The sequence below is a fragment of the Tenrec ecaudatus genome, chromosome 10 (assembly GCF_050624435.1).
Source record: "Tenrec ecaudatus isolate mTenEca1 chromosome 10, mTenEca1.hap1, whole genome shotgun sequence".
Classification (NCBI taxonomy): Eukaryota; Metazoa; Chordata; class Mammalia; order Afrosoricida; family Tenrecidae; genus Tenrec; species Tenrec ecaudatus.
In genome coordinates, this window is record NC_134539.1 from 84,799,442 (window position 1) to 84,817,564 (window position 18,123).

The 18,123-nt window shown below is 47.9% G+C and overlaps 1 protein-coding gene and 2 pseudogenes across 1 annotated transcript in view; 1 reads left to right on the plus strand and 2 right to left on the minus strand.

The window, feature by feature from the left end:
• The window catches only part of DNAH2 (dynein axonemal heavy chain 2), a 140,333-nt gene that overhangs the window by 69,298 nt on the left and 52,912 nt on the right, over positions 1–18,123 (plus strand). The window contains exons 24-37 of the mRNA XM_075559566.1: positions 112–194; positions 306–486; positions 1,439–1,577; positions 8,511–8,728; positions 8,990–9,091; positions 9,396–9,521; positions 9,789–9,899; positions 10,553–10,741; positions 11,112–11,215; positions 11,312–11,501; positions 12,247–12,427; positions 13,601–13,728; positions 15,884–16,036; positions 16,294–16,419. Of these exons, the coding sequence (XP_075415681.1) occupies positions 112–194; positions 306–486; positions 1,439–1,577; positions 8,511–8,728; positions 8,990–9,091; positions 9,396–9,521; positions 9,789–9,899; positions 10,553–10,741; positions 11,112–11,215; positions 11,312–11,501; positions 12,247–12,427; positions 13,601–13,728; positions 15,884–16,036; positions 16,294–16,419 (2,031 nt within the window). The remainder of the gene's footprint in view (positions 1–111; positions 195–305; positions 487–1,438; positions 1,578–8,510; positions 8,729–8,989; positions 9,092–9,395; positions 9,522–9,788; positions 9,900–10,552; positions 10,742–11,111; positions 11,216–11,311; positions 11,502–12,246; positions 12,428–13,600; positions 13,729–15,883; positions 16,037–16,293; positions 16,420–18,123) is intronic.
• LOC142459373 (small ribosomal subunit protein uS2 pseudogene) lies at positions 13,954–14,980 on the minus strand (annotated as a pseudogene).
• LOC142460347 (small nucleolar RNA U3) lies at positions 16,882–16,971 on the minus strand (annotated as a pseudogene).

The window sequence follows — 18,123 nt, forward strand, 5'->3', positions numbered from 1 at the left end:
TCAATGGCAGTGTGAGGGTTTTTTTGTTTTTTTTTTAATGAGCCTCTCTGGGCCCCTATTCACCACAGGCCTCAATACTTAATTGCTCTTTCTACCAATTTCTCCCCACAGGCATTAGAGAACATTGCCAAGACCTGGGACGCGATCCAGCTAGACATTGTGCCCTACAAGGACAAGGGCCATCACCGACTCAGGTAGAGCGTAGCTCAGGGCTGCAGGAGAGGGAGCAATTAACCTGGGCTGTAGTGTGGGGCCCATACTATGTAACTGGGGGTGGACTGTGATTTCTACTCTTCCCGCTTCAGAGGTACTGAGGAAGTGTTCCAGGCGCTGGAGGATAACCAAGTGTCTCTGTCCACCATGAAGGCATCTCGTTTCGTCAAGGCCTTTGAGAAGGATGTGGATCACTGGGAGCGCTGCCTCTCCCTTATTTTGGAAGTCATTGAGATGGTGCTTACAGTGCAGCGTCAGTGGATGTACCTGGAGGTCAGGGTGCTGGGTCGAGCTCTTCCCACGTCCTGTTCTCAGCCCTTTATTCGCTCAGGATCTAGGTTTCTGCCCTGCTTTCCACTACCATGTCTCCCCTCTGAAATCATGCTTTTGGGACCCAGGCATCCTACTCTCACTTATGAGCTCTAACCTTAACTGCCCTCCTTAGCAAGCCTTTGTTGTTCTTTTTTATAAAAAAATTTAAAAAATCATTTTATTAGGGGCTCATACAATTCTTACCACAATCAATACATACATCAATTGTGTCAAGCACATTTGTACATTCATTGCCCATATCATTCTCAAAATATTTTCTCTCCACCTAAGCTCCTCATTTTTCCTCTCCTTCCCTGCTACCCTCTCCCTCATGAATCCTTGATAATTTATAATTATTATTTTGTCATATCTTGCCCTGTCTGACATTTCCCTTCACCCACTTTTCTGTTGTCCGTCCCCCAGGGAGGAGGTTATATGTAGATCCTATAATCGATTCCCCCTTCCCAACCCACCCTCCCTCCACCCTCTTGGTATCATCACTCTCACCACTGGTCTTGAAGGGATCATCCACCCTGGATTCCCTGTGTTTCCAGTTCCTATGTGTACCAGTGTCCATCCTCTGGTCTAGTCAGATTTGTAAAGTAGAATTGGGATCATGATAGTGGGGGGGTGGAAGGAAGCATTTAGGAACGAGAGGAAAGTTGTATGTTTCATCGTTGCTGTGCTGCACCCTGACTGGCTCGTCTCCACCCTCGACCTTTCTGTCTTCTCAGATTTTCATTCCACTCTTCTTGGACCCAGATACAGGGCTGGCCTCTCATGCTCAGCTTTCCTCCCAGTGCTTCTAGTTCTCAGCATGTTTTAATGAACTGTTAGCCTCAGTCTGGGACCAGGGAGCAGAGAATGGAGAATGTGTGAAATTAAGCTTGTGCTCCAATTCTTGTCCCCTCAGAATATCTTCATGGGAGAGGACATCCGCAAGCAGCTGCCAAATGAATCAGCCTTATTTGATGAGGTCAATGCCACCTGGAAATCTATCATGGACCGGATGAGCAAGGACAACAATGCTCTCCGGAGTACCCACCATCCAGGTCTGGGCTCCACGGCCTCTTGTCCTAACATAACCTCATTTGGTATTAGGGATGGGGGATGGTATCGCCACATGTTTCACTTATTGAAAGCATGGCTATTATACCTGGCTCTCGTGACAGCTCCCATCACCATTACCACCTATAAGCATTAAGTAATACTAATGCAGCAGATTGATTTAGCCAATCTATTTGAGTGAGGTATATGACACAGCGGCTAAGAGCCTGGGATAAGGAATCAGATAGACGTGAGTTCAAAATTTAACTCATGGCTCACTGCTTGTATGGTCTTGGACATTTTGATAAAATATGAGTGTTAGGATATGCAAACTTGAGTGACAACATGTATTTGATCAAATTTGCTTCCACTAAGCGATAGTTTCCTTATCTGTAGTAGGGGGAACAATGATGATTATTTCATAGGGTTTTTTATACGAAGAGTAAAGGAGTACGCGGCACTTACAGTACAATGCCAAGCAACACTTACATGCGCAACTGATAGAACTATTCCCTAGCAAGCCCTGTTTGAGAAATCACTCTTCTGCCCCAGTTGTTATCACTACATTAAATGAGAAAGTGCCAGTAAATGAAATAATGCAGATTAAGGACTTATCACATTAGCTAGCATCTATGGAATATTCATCTACTCTTAATTACTGTCAATATTACATTGGCCTTAACTGTTTATTAGACTAACTAGCTTTGTTGTAGATGGTTTGGAGACACAGGAATGGGGTGGAGAGAGGCACACAGAGCAAGGCTTCACTGACTGCAGTGGGGAGCAAGGAGTCAGGTTCGGCAATGGGTAGCTAGAAGACGTATCCTGGGGAGAAAGTTCTGGCAGCAGGTATGGGGGGAGGATTTTTAAATCTTGCTTAGGCACAGCCTAACAATTCTTAGTTTCTAAGAACCTTGAGTATATACATTAACAAGAAAACCGTTTATCTTTAAGCCTTTTGATAAAATATAAGTGTTAGGATATGCAAAATTGAGTGACAACATGTATTTGATCAAATTTGGGATAACTGAAAAAAATACATGACTTAAGCAAAGCCATAAAAAATCTATCTCTTGTTAACCGTGCAAAATAAATACATCCCTTTCACTGCTACTGAGCCTCCTGGTGGTCTCCAAGGTCACTCAGGTGGACACTCAAAGGCCTGGTGACTCTACTTGAAGGCATGAGTCACCTCAGAGTGCAGAATCAAGGGCAGCCAGACTTTCTTCAGAATGCTAGAAACTGTGAGGACCAGGGAATGGACAGGGCAAAATTTAGGTATGGGAGGAAACTCAGATTATCGGGAATTGAAAAAGAAACATTGTATTTTGTATCTTGAATTGTTCTTTGAGGTGGATGCTCTCGCCATGTAAAGACAGAGAGATAAAAGCTCAAGGAGGTTCAGGGTAGGCTAGCAAATGACAGAAGTGCAGTCGGAATGGTCTTTTAGCTCCTGGGCTAGCATTCTTTGCTAGGTCATGTGGGATGTTGGATGCGTATCTCCATCTGTGATTTAGCTTGGCTTGTGATAGAACAATTCCTAATTTTCAGAAGCTCTTGCATGACCATCACAGCACCAAGTTCTTATATGTCACATATCATATGATTTAATCGCTCAGTCATATTAAGATGAATGTGCAGTTGTCACCACAATCAATTTCAGGACATTTTCTCCTCAAACTCATTGTTGTTAGCACTCTGTTTCCTCCCAGCCTCCCCTGTCCTGCCCCTAGGTAATTATTAATCCAGTTACTGTCTCTGTAGGGTACCCATCCTGGATTGCGTACACAGAAAATCATACAAAGCATCGACTAGTAGCAAGCAAACAAATGAAAAGACCCAACAACAATGACAAAACAAAACAAGTTTCCCAATAGAAAAGAAGGCAGAAAACATTAAAAACGGAAACGACTTTAAAATGGGTCAAAGGGAGATCCGATGATAAGACATGATATCTTAACCGCATTACATCTGCCATCGTCGACTTTACAGTGCTCTCTGTCTGACAGCATGGCCACTAGCACCCATGCGAGATGGTCATCCATGTGGGGGCCCTGCAAATGGATTTTGGCCTTCCATGGTCAGCCGCAGCCTTCTGCAAACGAGCTCAGAACTCAGACTCTGATAGCATTACCTCCTTTGCATTTGGATCCTGTCATTTATAACCACAGCTGGGTGTGCTTCTTCCATGTGAACTTAGTCAACATCTCACGTAGATAACTGTTTGTTTAAAGACAAGCCTTTAGGAACAGAGGAAAGAGCTAGGTGGCAAAGGACATTGACAGAGGTCTAAATACAGGCATGTACATATGTAAATATATTTCTATATAATGATAGGGAAATAGATCTATGTACATATATTTATATGTCAAGCATTAAGGTAGCAGGTGGACACTGGGCCTCCACTCAAGTACTCTCTTAATGCAAGAACACTTTGTTGTAATATTCTGGTAGTCTGTGATGCCCACCTGCTCAACATGATCACCGAAGACAAAATGGGTTCAGAAGCAAATGTGAAGAAAGCAGATCATGCCTGGCTATCAAAAGATAAAGCGTCTGGGGTCTTAAAGGCTTGAAAGTAAACAAGCAGCTATCTAGCTCAAATGCAACAAAGTCCACTTGGAAGAAGCACTCCAGCCTGTGTGATCATGAGGTGTTGATGGGAACAGTTATCAGGCATCAAAGACCCAGAACAACAAATCATATTGATGTGACTGAGGGGGGCGGGGGAGAGCCAGAATGCAGACCCAAAGCCCATCTGTAGACAATTGGACATCTCCTTACAGAAGGGTCACAAGGAAGAGATGAATTGTCAGGGTGCATGGTATAGCACCAATGAAACACACAACTTTCCTCTAGTTCCTTAATGCTTCCTCCTCTCCCACTATCATGACCCCAATTCTACCTTACAAATCCAGCGCTTGTACACTGATACAGATAGGAGCTGGAAACACAGGGAATCCAGGACAGATAAACCCTTCAGGACCAACAATGAGAGTAGCCATACCAGAAAGGTAAGGGGAAGGTGGGTGGAGAAAGGGGAATTGCTCACAATGATTAACCTATAACCCCCTCCCAGGGGGATGAACAACAGAAAAGTGGATAAAAGGAGACAGTGGTTGGTGTAAGACATGAAAAAAGTAATAATTTATAAATTATCAAGGATACATGAGGGAGGGTGGGGGGAAATGTGCTGATACCAAGGGCTCGAATAGAAAGAAAATGTTTTGAAAATGATGATGGCAACCTATGTACAAATGTGCTTGACACCATGGGTGGGTGGTTAGTGATAAGAGCCGTAAGAGCCCCCAGTAAAATGCTTTTTAAAAAAGAAAAAAATTCAATGTAATAGATAAATGTATAAATAAAACAAAGGAAAAGATTACGAAAAAAGACAAGCCTTTAAGATCCCAGACATTATTTTTTCTGGTAACCATCTGATCTCTTCATCAAACTTTGCTATAGCACCTATATCTTATTTTTAAATAGTTTTATTAGGGGCTCATACAACTCATCACAATCCATGCATACATCAGTTGTGTAAAGCACATTTGTACATTCATTGCCCTCATTCCTTCTCAAAACATTTGCTCTCTACCTCAGCCCCTGGTATCAGCAACTCATTTTTCCCCTCCATCCCCGCTCCCCCTCCCTCATGAACCCTTGATAATTTATAAATTATTTTTTGTCATATCTTGCCCTGTCCTATGTCTCCCTTCACCCATTTTTCTGTTGTCCGTCCCCAGGGAGGAGGTCACATGTAGATCCTCGTAATTGGTTCCTCTTTTCCAACCCACCCTCCCTCCGCCCTCCCAGCACTATATCTTTAGTGATCTTGTCATGAATGTGAGTATCAAGTAGTGCCATGTCATAAGAACTAATTATTTCTAGATTGGGGCTAGAATTAAGTGCAAGCCCAAAATCCATTCATATATCTATGGTTTAAATCTATCTCTGGATCAATTTAGAGACATCATTAGAATTTCATGATAGAGAACATTATAAATCATCTCCCTGAAATATATGGTAATTCCATTGATTGTGTCATCAATTTAGTCAATGGTATAGAATTTAAAACACGGTTGGGAAAAGGAAAAGACACATGTATAGGATGGCTTTTCAGACCGAAGTGCACTAATTGTTGACTTGTGCAGATTAAACACTTAAGTGACGGGGCACTGTTTACGCGAAGAATGGGGGTTGGTGAAAGGGCGAAGCTGACAATGATACACATTCACAAAGGCAGAACTATGTCTGCCAGACTAATACTTGTCATAAGAAAGCAAGGAGAGATCCCAAGGAGAGTGCCATGACCACCAACTCCATCATCTCAGGATAGCAGTTGTCTGCTGCTTCTCACACTAGGGTGTTTCAGCCTTAAGGGCGTGTGTCAGTTCCTTAAATCTGAGGTAGAGCCCAGTTTCTTAGCGGGGTTTCCGCATGGAATCCTTCTGGTGTGGTCTGTGGAGGATGCTGTGTGCCTTTACACAGAGTCTAAAGTCCCAGTTGTCTGTAGCACATGGCCTGGGTCACTGTATTAGTCTGGGTATTTCAGAGAAACAAATCCACAGAAACTCATGTAGAGAGAGAGAGAGTTTTATATAAAGGCTAACTGTGCATCAAGAAAATACCCCGCCTTCCGCCGTGGCACCCATTGAAGTGTCGCAGCCATGGCTGTGCGCGGTGACCAAGAAACGTGAGCAAGCCGAGGCACAGCCGCCGCGGGCGCCTCACCAAGCACACCAAGTTCGTGCGGGACATGATCCGGGAGGTGTGCGGCTTCGCACCCTACGAGCGGAAGGCCATGGAGCTGCTCAAGGTCTCCAAGGACAAGCGGGCACTGAAGTTCATCAAGAAGCGGGTGGGCACACATCTCCGGGCCAAGAGGAAGAGAGAGGAGCTGAGCAACGTGCTGGCCGCCATGAGGAAGGCTGCTGCCAAGAAGGACTGAGTGCCGTGCCCCCATCTCCCCACCCACAAAATAAAGTCTTTCCAGAAACTGAAAAAAAAAAAAAAGAAAATATCCCAACCCAGTGCTGCCCAAGCCCACAAGTCCAACATTAACCCATTGGCCCATATGTCCAACACTAGTCCACAAAGTCCTCCTCCATCTCACAAAACAGATGCAGTGATACTGACTGCGGGAGGAAAGCTGAGTCAGGGGTCTCCACATGGGTGCTCCAGCACCCAGGGCTGCATCGAGGTAGGTCCATGTGGCTTCTGCTTGGGGATGTCTTGCAGGAAGTCAGCCTTGCCAGCTGAAGCAGGGAACTGCTAAGGGAGCTGTACCCTGGTGCGACCAGCACAAAACAAGAGACCCGAGAACTCGAAAGGCGAGGCTCACCGAGCCATTTAGCCTTCCGCCCTTCAATTAATCCCACCTGTGTTTACCGGCCAGGTTGGCACAATCAACTAACTCAGTCACCAAGGACTGGATAGAAGCTAGGTCAAAAGTGTAATTAGGCATATAATACCAGAGTATTCTCCTTGGGTTCTCTATAAGTTTGGTTACGTGGCCATCCCCCCACCCCCCAGGAGATTTCTCCAACCAGTTTCCCCACCAACAGAAATGGCATTGCCTTCCCCGAGGCCGGCAGGTCCGCGCCCCCATCTTGACTTGAACGTCCAGTAAGGCTTGCTTTTTGCTCTTAAAGGAACGTCTGTGGTTTTGCGGCAAGCTTAGCACGATGTTATATGGCAGCAACAGAGGATGGTGTTCTCTTTCTCCCCACATCTTGAGAAACTGACCCCAGCTGAGAGGTCCGTGTCAAGGGGTGATCTAGGGTCCCCTAGCCCATTGTTTGGGAGATCACATTAAAAGAGTACCCGACCTGAGAGCGGAAGCCACCTTTGTCTTGGTGTTGCTCCTGATAGGAGTGCACTGACACAATATTTGTCCTTTTGTGATTGACTCACTTCACTGGGCATAAAGATTTCCAGGTCCCTCCATGTCTTGAGGGGTTTCATGATGTCACCTTTTTAAGGGATGTATAGTATTCCATTGTGTGTATGTACCATTATTGCTTTATCCATTCTTCTACTGATGGGTATTTGGGCTGTTTCCAGTTTCTTCCTATTGTGAATTGTGCTGCACTGAACATAGGAGAACATGCATGCGTCTGTTCATGTTCCGTTCTGCCTCTTAATTCTTTGAGGTATATGCCCTGCAAAAGTATTACTGGGTCATATGGTATTTCAATTCCCAGTTGTTTTAGGTAATATATTGGTGTCCATAGTGGCTGTACAGCACCAAGTTCTTTGGCAGAATGATACCATTGTTCCAAAGACTGATGGAAAGTGTAAAGTAAAAGAAACCATGAGTATTGTATAATGATATATGAAATATGTAATTAGTGATTAACTAAAGAAGAGAGTGGTATATACATGATGAAATATGGGGGTACTTCTCTGATTCCACAAAAAAATTTTAAACAATTTTATTGGGGGCTCTTACAGCTCTTATAACAATCCAACAATCCATGGTATCAAGCACATTTGTACATATGTTGCCATCATCATTTTTGAAATATTTTCTTTCTATTTGAGCCCTTGGTATCAGCTCCTCATTTTTTCCTCCCTCCCTCCTGAACCCTTGATAGTTTATCCTTTTTTTCATGTCTACCTTCACCCACTTTTCGGTTGTTTGTCTCCCCGGGAGGGTGGTGGCTATACGTCTACCCTCCTGGTATGAGGGGTTTCTCTGTCCGGCTTCCCTGTGTTTCAAGCTCTTATCTGTACCCGTGTACATGCTGTGGTCTAGCTGGACTTGTGAGGTAGAATTGGGGCCATGATAGTGGAGGGGTGCTTCCATAAACTTTGATGGCATCCCTACCCCCAAATTCAAGAGCAGGAAAAGTAGATCTAGTGGAAAATTCTAGTTGTACCCAGAGCAAAGGTGACAAGAGTCACCAAATGCCGTTCAATGCTGCTTTTCCCAGGCCTCCTGGAAAGACTGATAGAAATGAACACAATCCTGGAAGATATGCAGAAGTCTCTGGACATGTTTTTGGAGACCAAGCGCCATATTTTCCCTCGCTTTTATTTCTTGTCCAATGACGACCTCTTGGAGATCTTGGGCCAGTCACGTAACCCAGAAGCGGTGCAGCCACACCTCAAGAAGTGCTTTGACAACATCAAGTTGCTCAGGATTCAGAAGGTCAGCGGGGGGGGGGGGGGCATAATGGGTGGAGCACAGGGTAGGGTAGTGGTGTGCCAGCATTCAAGACTTTGGAGGCGACCATGCCCTCCCCAAAGGAAGGGACTGTTAATTAGTGCTTCTGGGTTTTCATGGGGTAGGAGTTCTTGGAATCAGCAGTACTGAGGGGAGGCCACGATGTTTTGTTTTGAAAAGGCCACGAGGTTCTTCAGAGTCAGAAACATAGGCCATCTGGACCATTCTGACCTCTCTTTCCTGCAGGTTGGGGGGCCCAGCAGCAAGTGGGAAGCTGTAGGAATGTTCTCTGGCGATGGCGAGTATATTGATTTCCTCCACCCAGTAATTTTGGAAGGGCCCGTGGAGGTGAGTTTGGACAAGGGTATAAGAACCAAGCTGTCTTCTTTTCCTATTGGAAAGTTCACTGGGCTGTATGTGCAGAAAATACCTGTGTAGGGACCTTAGAAGCACTCCCCCCTCCCCCCACCCAATTCTTGGAATCTACAGCCTTTGCCTTGAATCTAAGTTTCCTTCTGAAAATCAATCTCTCGCCGAGCCTCTGTCTCCCTCAGACTCAAACTACCCGCTGCTCGGTTCATGCTTTCCTAAGTACTTTCCCTCTTGGAAGTCTCAGGGCTTGACACGCCTGTCGGTTTCTTCCTTCCCCCAGACCTGGCTTGGTGAAGTGGAAAAGAGCATGCGCATGACCCTGCGAGACCTTCTCCGGAACTGCCGTGTAGCCCTGAAGAAGTTCCTCAACAAGAGAGACAAATGGGTGAAGGACTGGGCTGGACAGGTGAACGTCCACCCACAGAAACAGGGCACAAGAAACCTAGCGCTTACAGGGGAGCAGTAGATGCACCACTGAACCTTCTTTCTCCTGTTCTGAATGCCTTACCTCCGGGACCCCGAGCTACTGGCCTTAGTTACGTGCCCCTCCTTCATAGCAGATTAGCCATAATGAGAGCGGGCTGGAAGGAGCCAGAGTTGGGAGAGGGGCTTGTGACGACGGCCAAGGGCAGGGAGATGGAATACCGCCATTACTCGTCCTCACCTACCCCAGGTGTTGATCACGGCCAGTCAGATTCAGTGGACGGCTGATGTCACCAAATGCCTGCAGACAGCTAAGGAGCGGGGAGACAAGAAAATCCTCAAGGTCATGAAGAAGAAGCAGGTGAGGAGCCCCACAAGTCCAGGACTAGCCTAGAGCTGGTGTTGGAGGGCAGAAGGTGATAAAATCAGAAATGACGCCTGGACAAGGATCCAATGAGTGTACTTGACCACCAACGTCTAGCAAGCGGCTGTTGGGGGTGTTTCATAACCATGTGGTATTAGGCGGGATGATCGGTTCTTTTGATGGTGGGACCCAACACAAAGATACCCGTAGGACCACACTGGGTGTCAAACCCAGGGTTATGGCAACAGCGAGCTGGAGTTGTAGAGATGCGTTCTCTATGACTAGCAAGGTGGGGGTGGCTAGGTTTCAGAGGCTGTCGATTGACTCAGTTGAATAGTCATGCAGGTTCTGGGGCCTGGGGGATGCCCTTGGTGGTTTGACCCCAGAGCAATTAGGGCAGGTGCGTGGTGGCCCTGGGATCTGCGCATCTGATAAGGGAAATGGTTGGAGTGTGGATTTAATCAGCTGTTGAATAAGGGAGACTGAGTGGCCTCCAGCCAGGAGCTCAGCACTCTGTCAAGACAGCATTTGTGGAATGCACTACAACTGGGTGTCAAGAGTTAAAATGGAGTTGAAGTCAATGTACGGTTGGAATGAGGCTTCCAGTATGTCATTCCGTCTTGACCAATTCCCCACTCCTTATTCCGCAGGTGTCGATACTAAATAAATATTCGGAAGCTATCAGGGGAAACTTGGCCAAGATTATGCGGCTTAAAGTTGTGGCTCTGGTGACCATAGAAATCCATGCCCGGGATGTGTTGGAGAAGCTCTATAAGAGTGGTCTCATGGATGTCAGCTCCTTTGACTGGCTCAGCCAGCTTCGGTTCTACTGGGAGAAGGTACAGACGGTCCAACTCCTCAAACTTTGAACTCGTGACCTCTAGAAACAGAATCTTAGTCCCACCCTGAGCCCTATCAGTACTCATCCCAGCTCCTAGATCTATCCCACGCCTCCTGAATCAGGAACTGTAAGCCATTTTTCCTGTTGGCCCTCACTCTGGGCGTCCCTTGATGAAGACTCAGAAAGACACCCAGTAGCTGCCGCAGGCCATGGATTGGCGTGGGCATGCGGTGTGGAGCCCGTTCTCCATCTTTGCCTCGGTGTTTCACTGTAATCACCCTGCCATCTCCAAGTGCCAGGCTCTGCCAGTCCCCCGGCTCTAACTCTTCCTCTGTGCCCACCCCTGTCTCGCCCACCCTGTGACTCAGGAACTCGATGACTGCGTGGTCCGCCAGACCAACACACAGTTCCAGTACGGCTATGAGTACTTGGGGAACTCCGGCCGCCTTGTCATCACCCCTCTGACAGACAGGTACGCTGTGTGGGATGAGTGGGTGGTTGGGACAGGGCAGCAAGTGCGGAGAGGAGGCTTCCCGGAGTGACTTAATTTCCTGCCGTCCATCCCCAGATGCTACATGACACTGACCACGGCATTACACCTGCACCGAGGGGGCTCCCCCAAGGGCCCCGCAGGCACAGGGAAGACGGAGACCGTGAAGGACCTGGGCAAGGCTCTCGCCTTGTACGTCATTGTGGTGAACTGTTCAGAGGGCCTGGACTACAAGTCCATGGGCCGAATGTACTCGGGCCTGGCCCAGGTCAGTATCCTTCCACTCTGTCCCAGAAGCCCCTTACCTACCGGCCCGTCTCAGAAAAGCAGCTGAAACCTACACCTGGTTCCCGGCTCTGTGGCTTAGGGCAATCCATGCCTCATTTCATTGTTACCACTTCACTATTTGAAAAACCAGTAAGTTATGTGGAGATTCACTAAAATAATGTATGTAAACTGCCCGACAAATTGTAGTCACCCCGTGTATACAAACTCCCTCCCCCAGCTTCCTCCCCACCCAGACTGTGACCAGAAAGAACAGACTGCCTTGCCATTCTGGCACAGCCCCATCGCCACCCCCAGTCACTGCTCACTTTGGAGGCAGCTGCGTGTCGGAACATTTTAAAGGAGGCTGCTGGAGCAGAAATGTCTTTCAAGAAGAGCATTTTGTTTCCTCACAGTTTGGGGGGCTCAAAATCCACACCAGGGTCCTTCCGTGTCGGTCCTTTGGCCATTCCTTAGTTCCTTGGTTCCGTAGCAATCCTGTCTGCGTCTTTGGCCACCTGTGGACAGTGTGCACGTGATTAGGTTAGGCTGCATCCTAAACTGGCAAGGTCTCATCCACCTAAAAATGAAAACCTTGCTCCCAAACAAGATGACGCGCACAGCTGGAGGCGTGAAGCCTCCAACGCGTATTTTGAGGGCACACAAATCAGTCCGTAGCAGAGGGGTATGCATGCACCTCCCACTTGCCGTTTCCCCCTCTCCTGAGGTTCCTGTCTCCCACTCCGCAGACGGGAGCCTGGGGCTGCTTCGACGAGTTCAACCGCATCAATATCGAGGTCCTGTCAGTGGTGGCCCAGCAGATCCTGTCTATCCTCTCAGCCTTGGCTGCCAGTTTAACTCGTTTCCATTTTGAGGGTTTTGAGATCAATCTGGTATGGTCCTGTGGGATCTTCATTACCATGAATCCTGGTAAGGGGCAGGAGCTTCCAGGGGGAGAACCAGCTGGGTGTCCAGAGCAAAGAACACAACCTTCTCCCCGCCCACCCCCCTTCCCTAATGTATTTAGCTATGTGCAATCTGGCTGAAAGCCAGGGTGAGAGGGGATTAGATGCAAAGCCTTCTGGGAGGAGAGAGGACATCTTGTGGTTCTGACTTAATAGTGGTAAAGGGGTTAAAACCTGCTTATGTGTCATCACAAGGGCTCCCGGCAGGAGGGTGGTTCAAGCGCTTGATGGCAAAGCAGAAGGTCAGTGGGTGGAGCCTACTGGCGGCTCCAGGGGAGAACGGTGTGGCAGTCTGCTTCCACGGAGATGGACAGTCTTGGGGACCCACGTAGCGGTTCGAATGTCCCAAACGGTCACTAAGAATCGGAACCCGCTCTCTCCAGCAGAAGGTTTAGTGTTGGTTATGCCTGTATAGGTAGCCCCAGGGCTACGGTGCCCAAAGAATTAGTTGCCCAACTACTAGCCAAAGGGTTAGCCATTTGAACCCGTCCAGAGCTGGTGCCACAGTGCACACTCTCGACAACCACAAAGTGTCTCCCAGAGCAGTTCTACTCTGCACACCCAAGGTCCCAAGACTCAGTCAGCGAGCTCCTCCCACTGGGCCTCGGCCCCGGTTCTGACCCGTCTCCATGCCTTCTGCAGAGTGAGTGGGAGAACCTCCCCAAAGTACAGGACTTGGGGCCTCGCTAATGTTCCCCAGGAGCAGCTCTAGGGAAGAAGAGGCTTAGGAAAGTGTTTAAGTATTGGAAGGATTGGAGAAGCAGCCAGAATTTCTAATAGGTCTGCTGTAGGTTTAGGCAGAGGACTAGGAGAGGTGCAAGACAGACAGTTTTATGACTTGAGTCTCAAACTGGGTTATGGAGAGCGCAGAGATCAGAAAGCAGATCAAAGAATGGGAGGAGCCAGGACTGAGAAGAGAGAGGACACTGCCTTGGAGTTGGAATTAGAGAGAGATCAAAGATTTTGACTTAGTTTCGACTAAAATTTGGAGAAATCTAAGATTTGGACTTAGGTTTGGGTTAACTCGGAACTAGGGCTGGGGAAAATGGGATTGATTGGGAAAAGGGTCTTTGGGAAGCAAGTCAAAAAGAGGAACTACATGGGCTCTCAATAAATGGTGCTTTTATTTCCCCTTCAGGCTATGCTGGTCGCACAGAGCTTCCTGAAAATCTTAAATCCATGTTCCGTCCCATTGCCATGGTGGTGCCTGATTCTACACTTATTGCTGAAATCATCCTCTTTGGGGAGGGCTTTGGCAACTGTAAGGTATGCCGATAATCCTTTCCTCTGCTTTCTTCCCTTCCACTCTGATTTCCCTGGACAGAGGGACTACCTGAAGGCCTCACTATGAACTCATCCTACCAGGAACTTACACTGTTGTCAGTAGGTCTGGGAAATAGAGGAATTCAAAGGAGAGTGGTCTCCTCTCTAACGACATCACTAATCAATCATGACAGGAGAAGATTCACAAGAGCATTTCTTTTTTTTTCTTTTTTTTTTTTTTTTTTTTGTAGAAACTTGTCTTTATTTCCCATCAACCTAATTTCCATGGAAGAACAGTTTAGGACCACTCAGTGGTTGTTCCTACCCACTCGGTGGCCTGAGCGGTGGGAGCTGCGGACCAGTCTTCAGTTGCGGGCTGAGCGCTCCAGTCAGCGGGGAACTGCTGGATGGGCACGGAGGGCACCTGCACGCCTTCAGACCAATCGGCCACCTCGGGCTGAGCCGCAGTGAACTCGGGAGCAGGCGCAGTCCATTCGCCCTGAAACTCTTCCTTGGTCACAGCTTTTTCAGCAGCCGCCTGCTCTTCCTTTTCAATCTCCTCTGGGTCTCTGTAGAAGTAGAGGTCAGGCATGACCTCCCACGGGTGCTCGCGGGAGATGGTGCCCCGCATGCGCAGAACTTCCCGGGCCAGCATCCACCACATCAGGCCCACCGAGTGAGCTCCCTTGTTGTTACACGGGATGGCAATGTCCACGTAGCGCAGAGGAGAATCTGTGTTACACAGAGCAATGGTGGGCAAGTTAACGTAAGAGGCCTCAGTGAGGGGCTGGTGGTCAGCCCTGGGGTCAGTCACCACTAGGAGCCGTGGCTCCCGGAAGGCTGCCTGGATCTGGTTAGTGAAGGTTCCTGGAGTGAAGCGCCCGGCGATTGGAGTAGCTCCAGTGGCGGCAGCAAACTTCAGCACGGCGCGCTGGCCGGTATTCCTGGAAGATATGACGCTGACGTCGGCAGGGTTTTCAATGGCAACGATGGCGCGAGCAGCCAGCAGAAGCTTCTCCCAGGTCCTCTTCAGGTTTATGATGTAGATGCCGTCACTTTTCCTTTTGTAGATGTACTGTTCCATCTGGAAGTCAAGGTTGGTGCCACCTAAATGGGTTCCTGCAGCCAGGAACTTGAGGACATCCTCCTCCTTCAGCTGCAGGACGTCAAGGGCTCCGGACATTGTTAAAAGTTTCCCTTTAAGTTACGACGGGAACCAGGACAACGCCGTATGGACCCTGCTCTGGGTAGCGCGGAAAAGCAAGAGCATTTCTTTAGGATTGCCCATAAAGTATCTCCTAGATGCTTAACGCAGGTTGGAGTGGTACAAAATGTTCCCGTCATTGCTACCATACACAAAGGTCACACATGCATTGCACAGCACCCGGTCTGTCGTGCGTGGTATCTTGATCCACGCAGGACACCGACCGCTGCGTCCACTCAAAGATGGCTGATGATGGCACACTGTCTCCCAGGGCCAATAATACTGCTTTCCAAAAGTCCTGCCACAGTCCTTCCTCCGCAAACATTCAGGAGCCTGTTCAGCAGGTTGGCTTCTTGGTAACTCACCAACGTTTAGGGCTGTCAAGTCAATTTTGACTCACAGCAACGCTACCCGTTAGCAGGCAGTCAAAGCCACTTGGTTGGTCACTGTATTTAAGTGGGGGCACAGCCGTCCACTTCTTGCTGCTGTCAGGTGCACCACAGACTGAAATGTCCCCCAATTGTTCTTAGGCCCGAACCCATTGCTGCTTGCTGCTGAGTTCAAAAGACCCTGGACGGCAGATTTGATTGACAGGCAGCATGCACAAACCCTAGCTACCTTTAGTGAAGCGCTGGCTTAAAGCAATCCCTAGATGGTGCAACAGTTAACGCTCTCAGCAGTCATCCAAAAGGTTGTCAGTTCAAGCCTGCCCAGAGAGTCTTTGAAAGAAATCCCTGGCAGTCTACTTCCGAAATATCAGCCGTTGAAACCCCGAGGGGGCACCAGGTCCCTGTGGCACCCAGCAGGTCCCGAGGGATTGGAGTTGACTCTCGAGGGCAGCTGGTTTGGTTTTAGCGATTTAAAATCCCAGACCCTAACTCCTGGCATTCCCAACCGCCCCGGGATGAAGCAGAGGGAGTTGTCAGGGTTGTTTCTTCTGTTTCGGTTTCCTAGATCCTGGCCAAGAAGGTATACACGCTTTACTCACTGGCCATGCAGCAGCTGTCCAGACAGGACCACTATGACTTTGGGCTCCGTGCCCTCACCTCCCTTCTGCGCTATGCTGGCAAGAAGCGCCGCCTGCAGCCCGATCTGACTGACGAGGAGGTGAAGCAAGGACACAGCCTGGGGCCCACAGCCTCTGCCACCCTAGTCTCATGTGCCTTCATGAAGTTCTTGATTGGGTTCCTACTGTCCCCCATAGGGATTCCCATCCTCCTCTCTTGTCTCCGAGGTGGCCTTCCTTCCATCTCCTGTGTTACTAAAGACAAACTCTGGCATTTCCGTGACTCTTAGATCTTCCCCTAGTCCCTTTGGGTAAGAAAGGTCAACCTGGCTCCTCAAGCCTGACTTTTCCCATCTAGGTTTTGCTGCTCTCAATGAGAGATATGAATATTGCCAAGCTGACTTCAGTTGATGTTCCACTGTTCAATGCCATTGTGCAAGATCTCTTCCCCAGCATTGAACTGCCGGTCATTGACTATGGAAAGGTATTTGTTCCGTCATATCTTCCCTGATCTCCTAGGTGAGGGTGAGTTTGGGAGGGGGAAACTTGTCTTCCGGGTTATGTTCTACCATCCACTGGCTGTGATCTTGAACAAGACAGAAACCTCTCTAACTTCCAAACGTCCCTATAACATGATGCATTGTGGGTAATTTCCACCATTACGAGTCGGTTCCAACTCACAATGGCTCTGCATGTGCAAAGTAGAACTGCCCCATGGGGCTCTCAAGGTTGTGACCTTTCCAGAAGCGGATTGCTAGATCTTCCTCCTGATAGGACACTGCCAAGGGCAAACCACCAACTCCTTGGTTAGTAGTCGAGAGCGTAACTGTTTGTACAGCAGCCAAGTGACTATAAGATGATTCCATTCTAGTCACATCGTCTTACTCTCTGACCACAACTTCCTACCCTCCCTGGCTCAGCTGCTCAAGTAGTCCCACTCAACAGTTCTTTGCCTTTAAGATTTCTAATCCTCTACACGATCAGAGAAACTTCTCTAGTAGCCAACTATAGAAATGATCCCTGAGAGTATAATCTTAAGATTTCTAATCCTTTGGTTTTCCACTTTTTCTATGTGTGTTCATTTGGGTAGACTAGAGGAACAAATTCAGACACTTGTGTGTGTATAAGAGAGAGTTTTATATAAAAGAGTAATTGTATATTGAGAAGACATCCCAGCCCACTGCAGATCAAGACCATAAGTCTGATATTACCCCATAAGTTGAGTCTAGTCCATAAATTCCTCTTCAGACTCATAAAACACATGCAATGACACTGAATGCAGGAGGATCACCGGACAGTGGGTGGAAAGTCTTGTGGATCCAGAGGTGGTGGAAGCATCTCAGCACTGGCGTGCTTTGCCATGTGGCTCCTCCAACTCCAGGGCTCTAGCGTAGCTCCATGCATCTTCTCCACAGGAATTTCTCATCAGTGTCCCACCTCCAGTGAACTATGTATCTCTTTAGCGCTTCCAAATGAGGTCATCAAGCTGCATGCTGATTGACAGGCCGCAACTACCACACTATTCCCTTCAGCCCTCTCCTGCCTCTGCTTACCTTCCTCGTTCGGGGAGCTGTCTGAAACGTGACAGCAGTGGCATATGAGGTTTTTAAACGGAGGGTTTTTAGGATAGGAAGTCTCTTATCTGGCAGTATGGTAGTCTAGATACTGTGGATGAGCCTTTCAATAGAAACCACTGAAAATATAAAAATCAATATTTAAAAATGCATTGCTAAGCTGTCAGGAATTCTGGAGCAGGGAGAGGGAGTAAAAAAAACAGGAACTCTGGGTGGTGAGTGAATGCTAAATCTGTTTTTGCTCCTTGAATTTTTTTGTTGAACTTGAGGCACTGGGCATAGGGGAGCCCCAGTTTGGAAGGATAGCAGGAACCTTCTCTGAGGACTTCAATCTGCAAGGGAAAAGCTCCCTCAGCTAATGGGAAAATGGCACAACCTCCTCTCCCCATTTAGAAGAGTATGTATAATAAAGAACCTTGACCTTTCCTGATGGGGTCGCAGCGCCTTTGCGATTCCCTGGCCATGAGCCAACCCTCACAGGTCTTATGGTCATAATTTCTCTCCTAACATAATTCTCAAAAACCTTCAAGCATAGAGTTTCTACTGTATAATCAAAAAGCAGAACTGCAAAAAGTCAAGCGTGGGATATCAATAGAAATCTGGTTCAGGTGGGA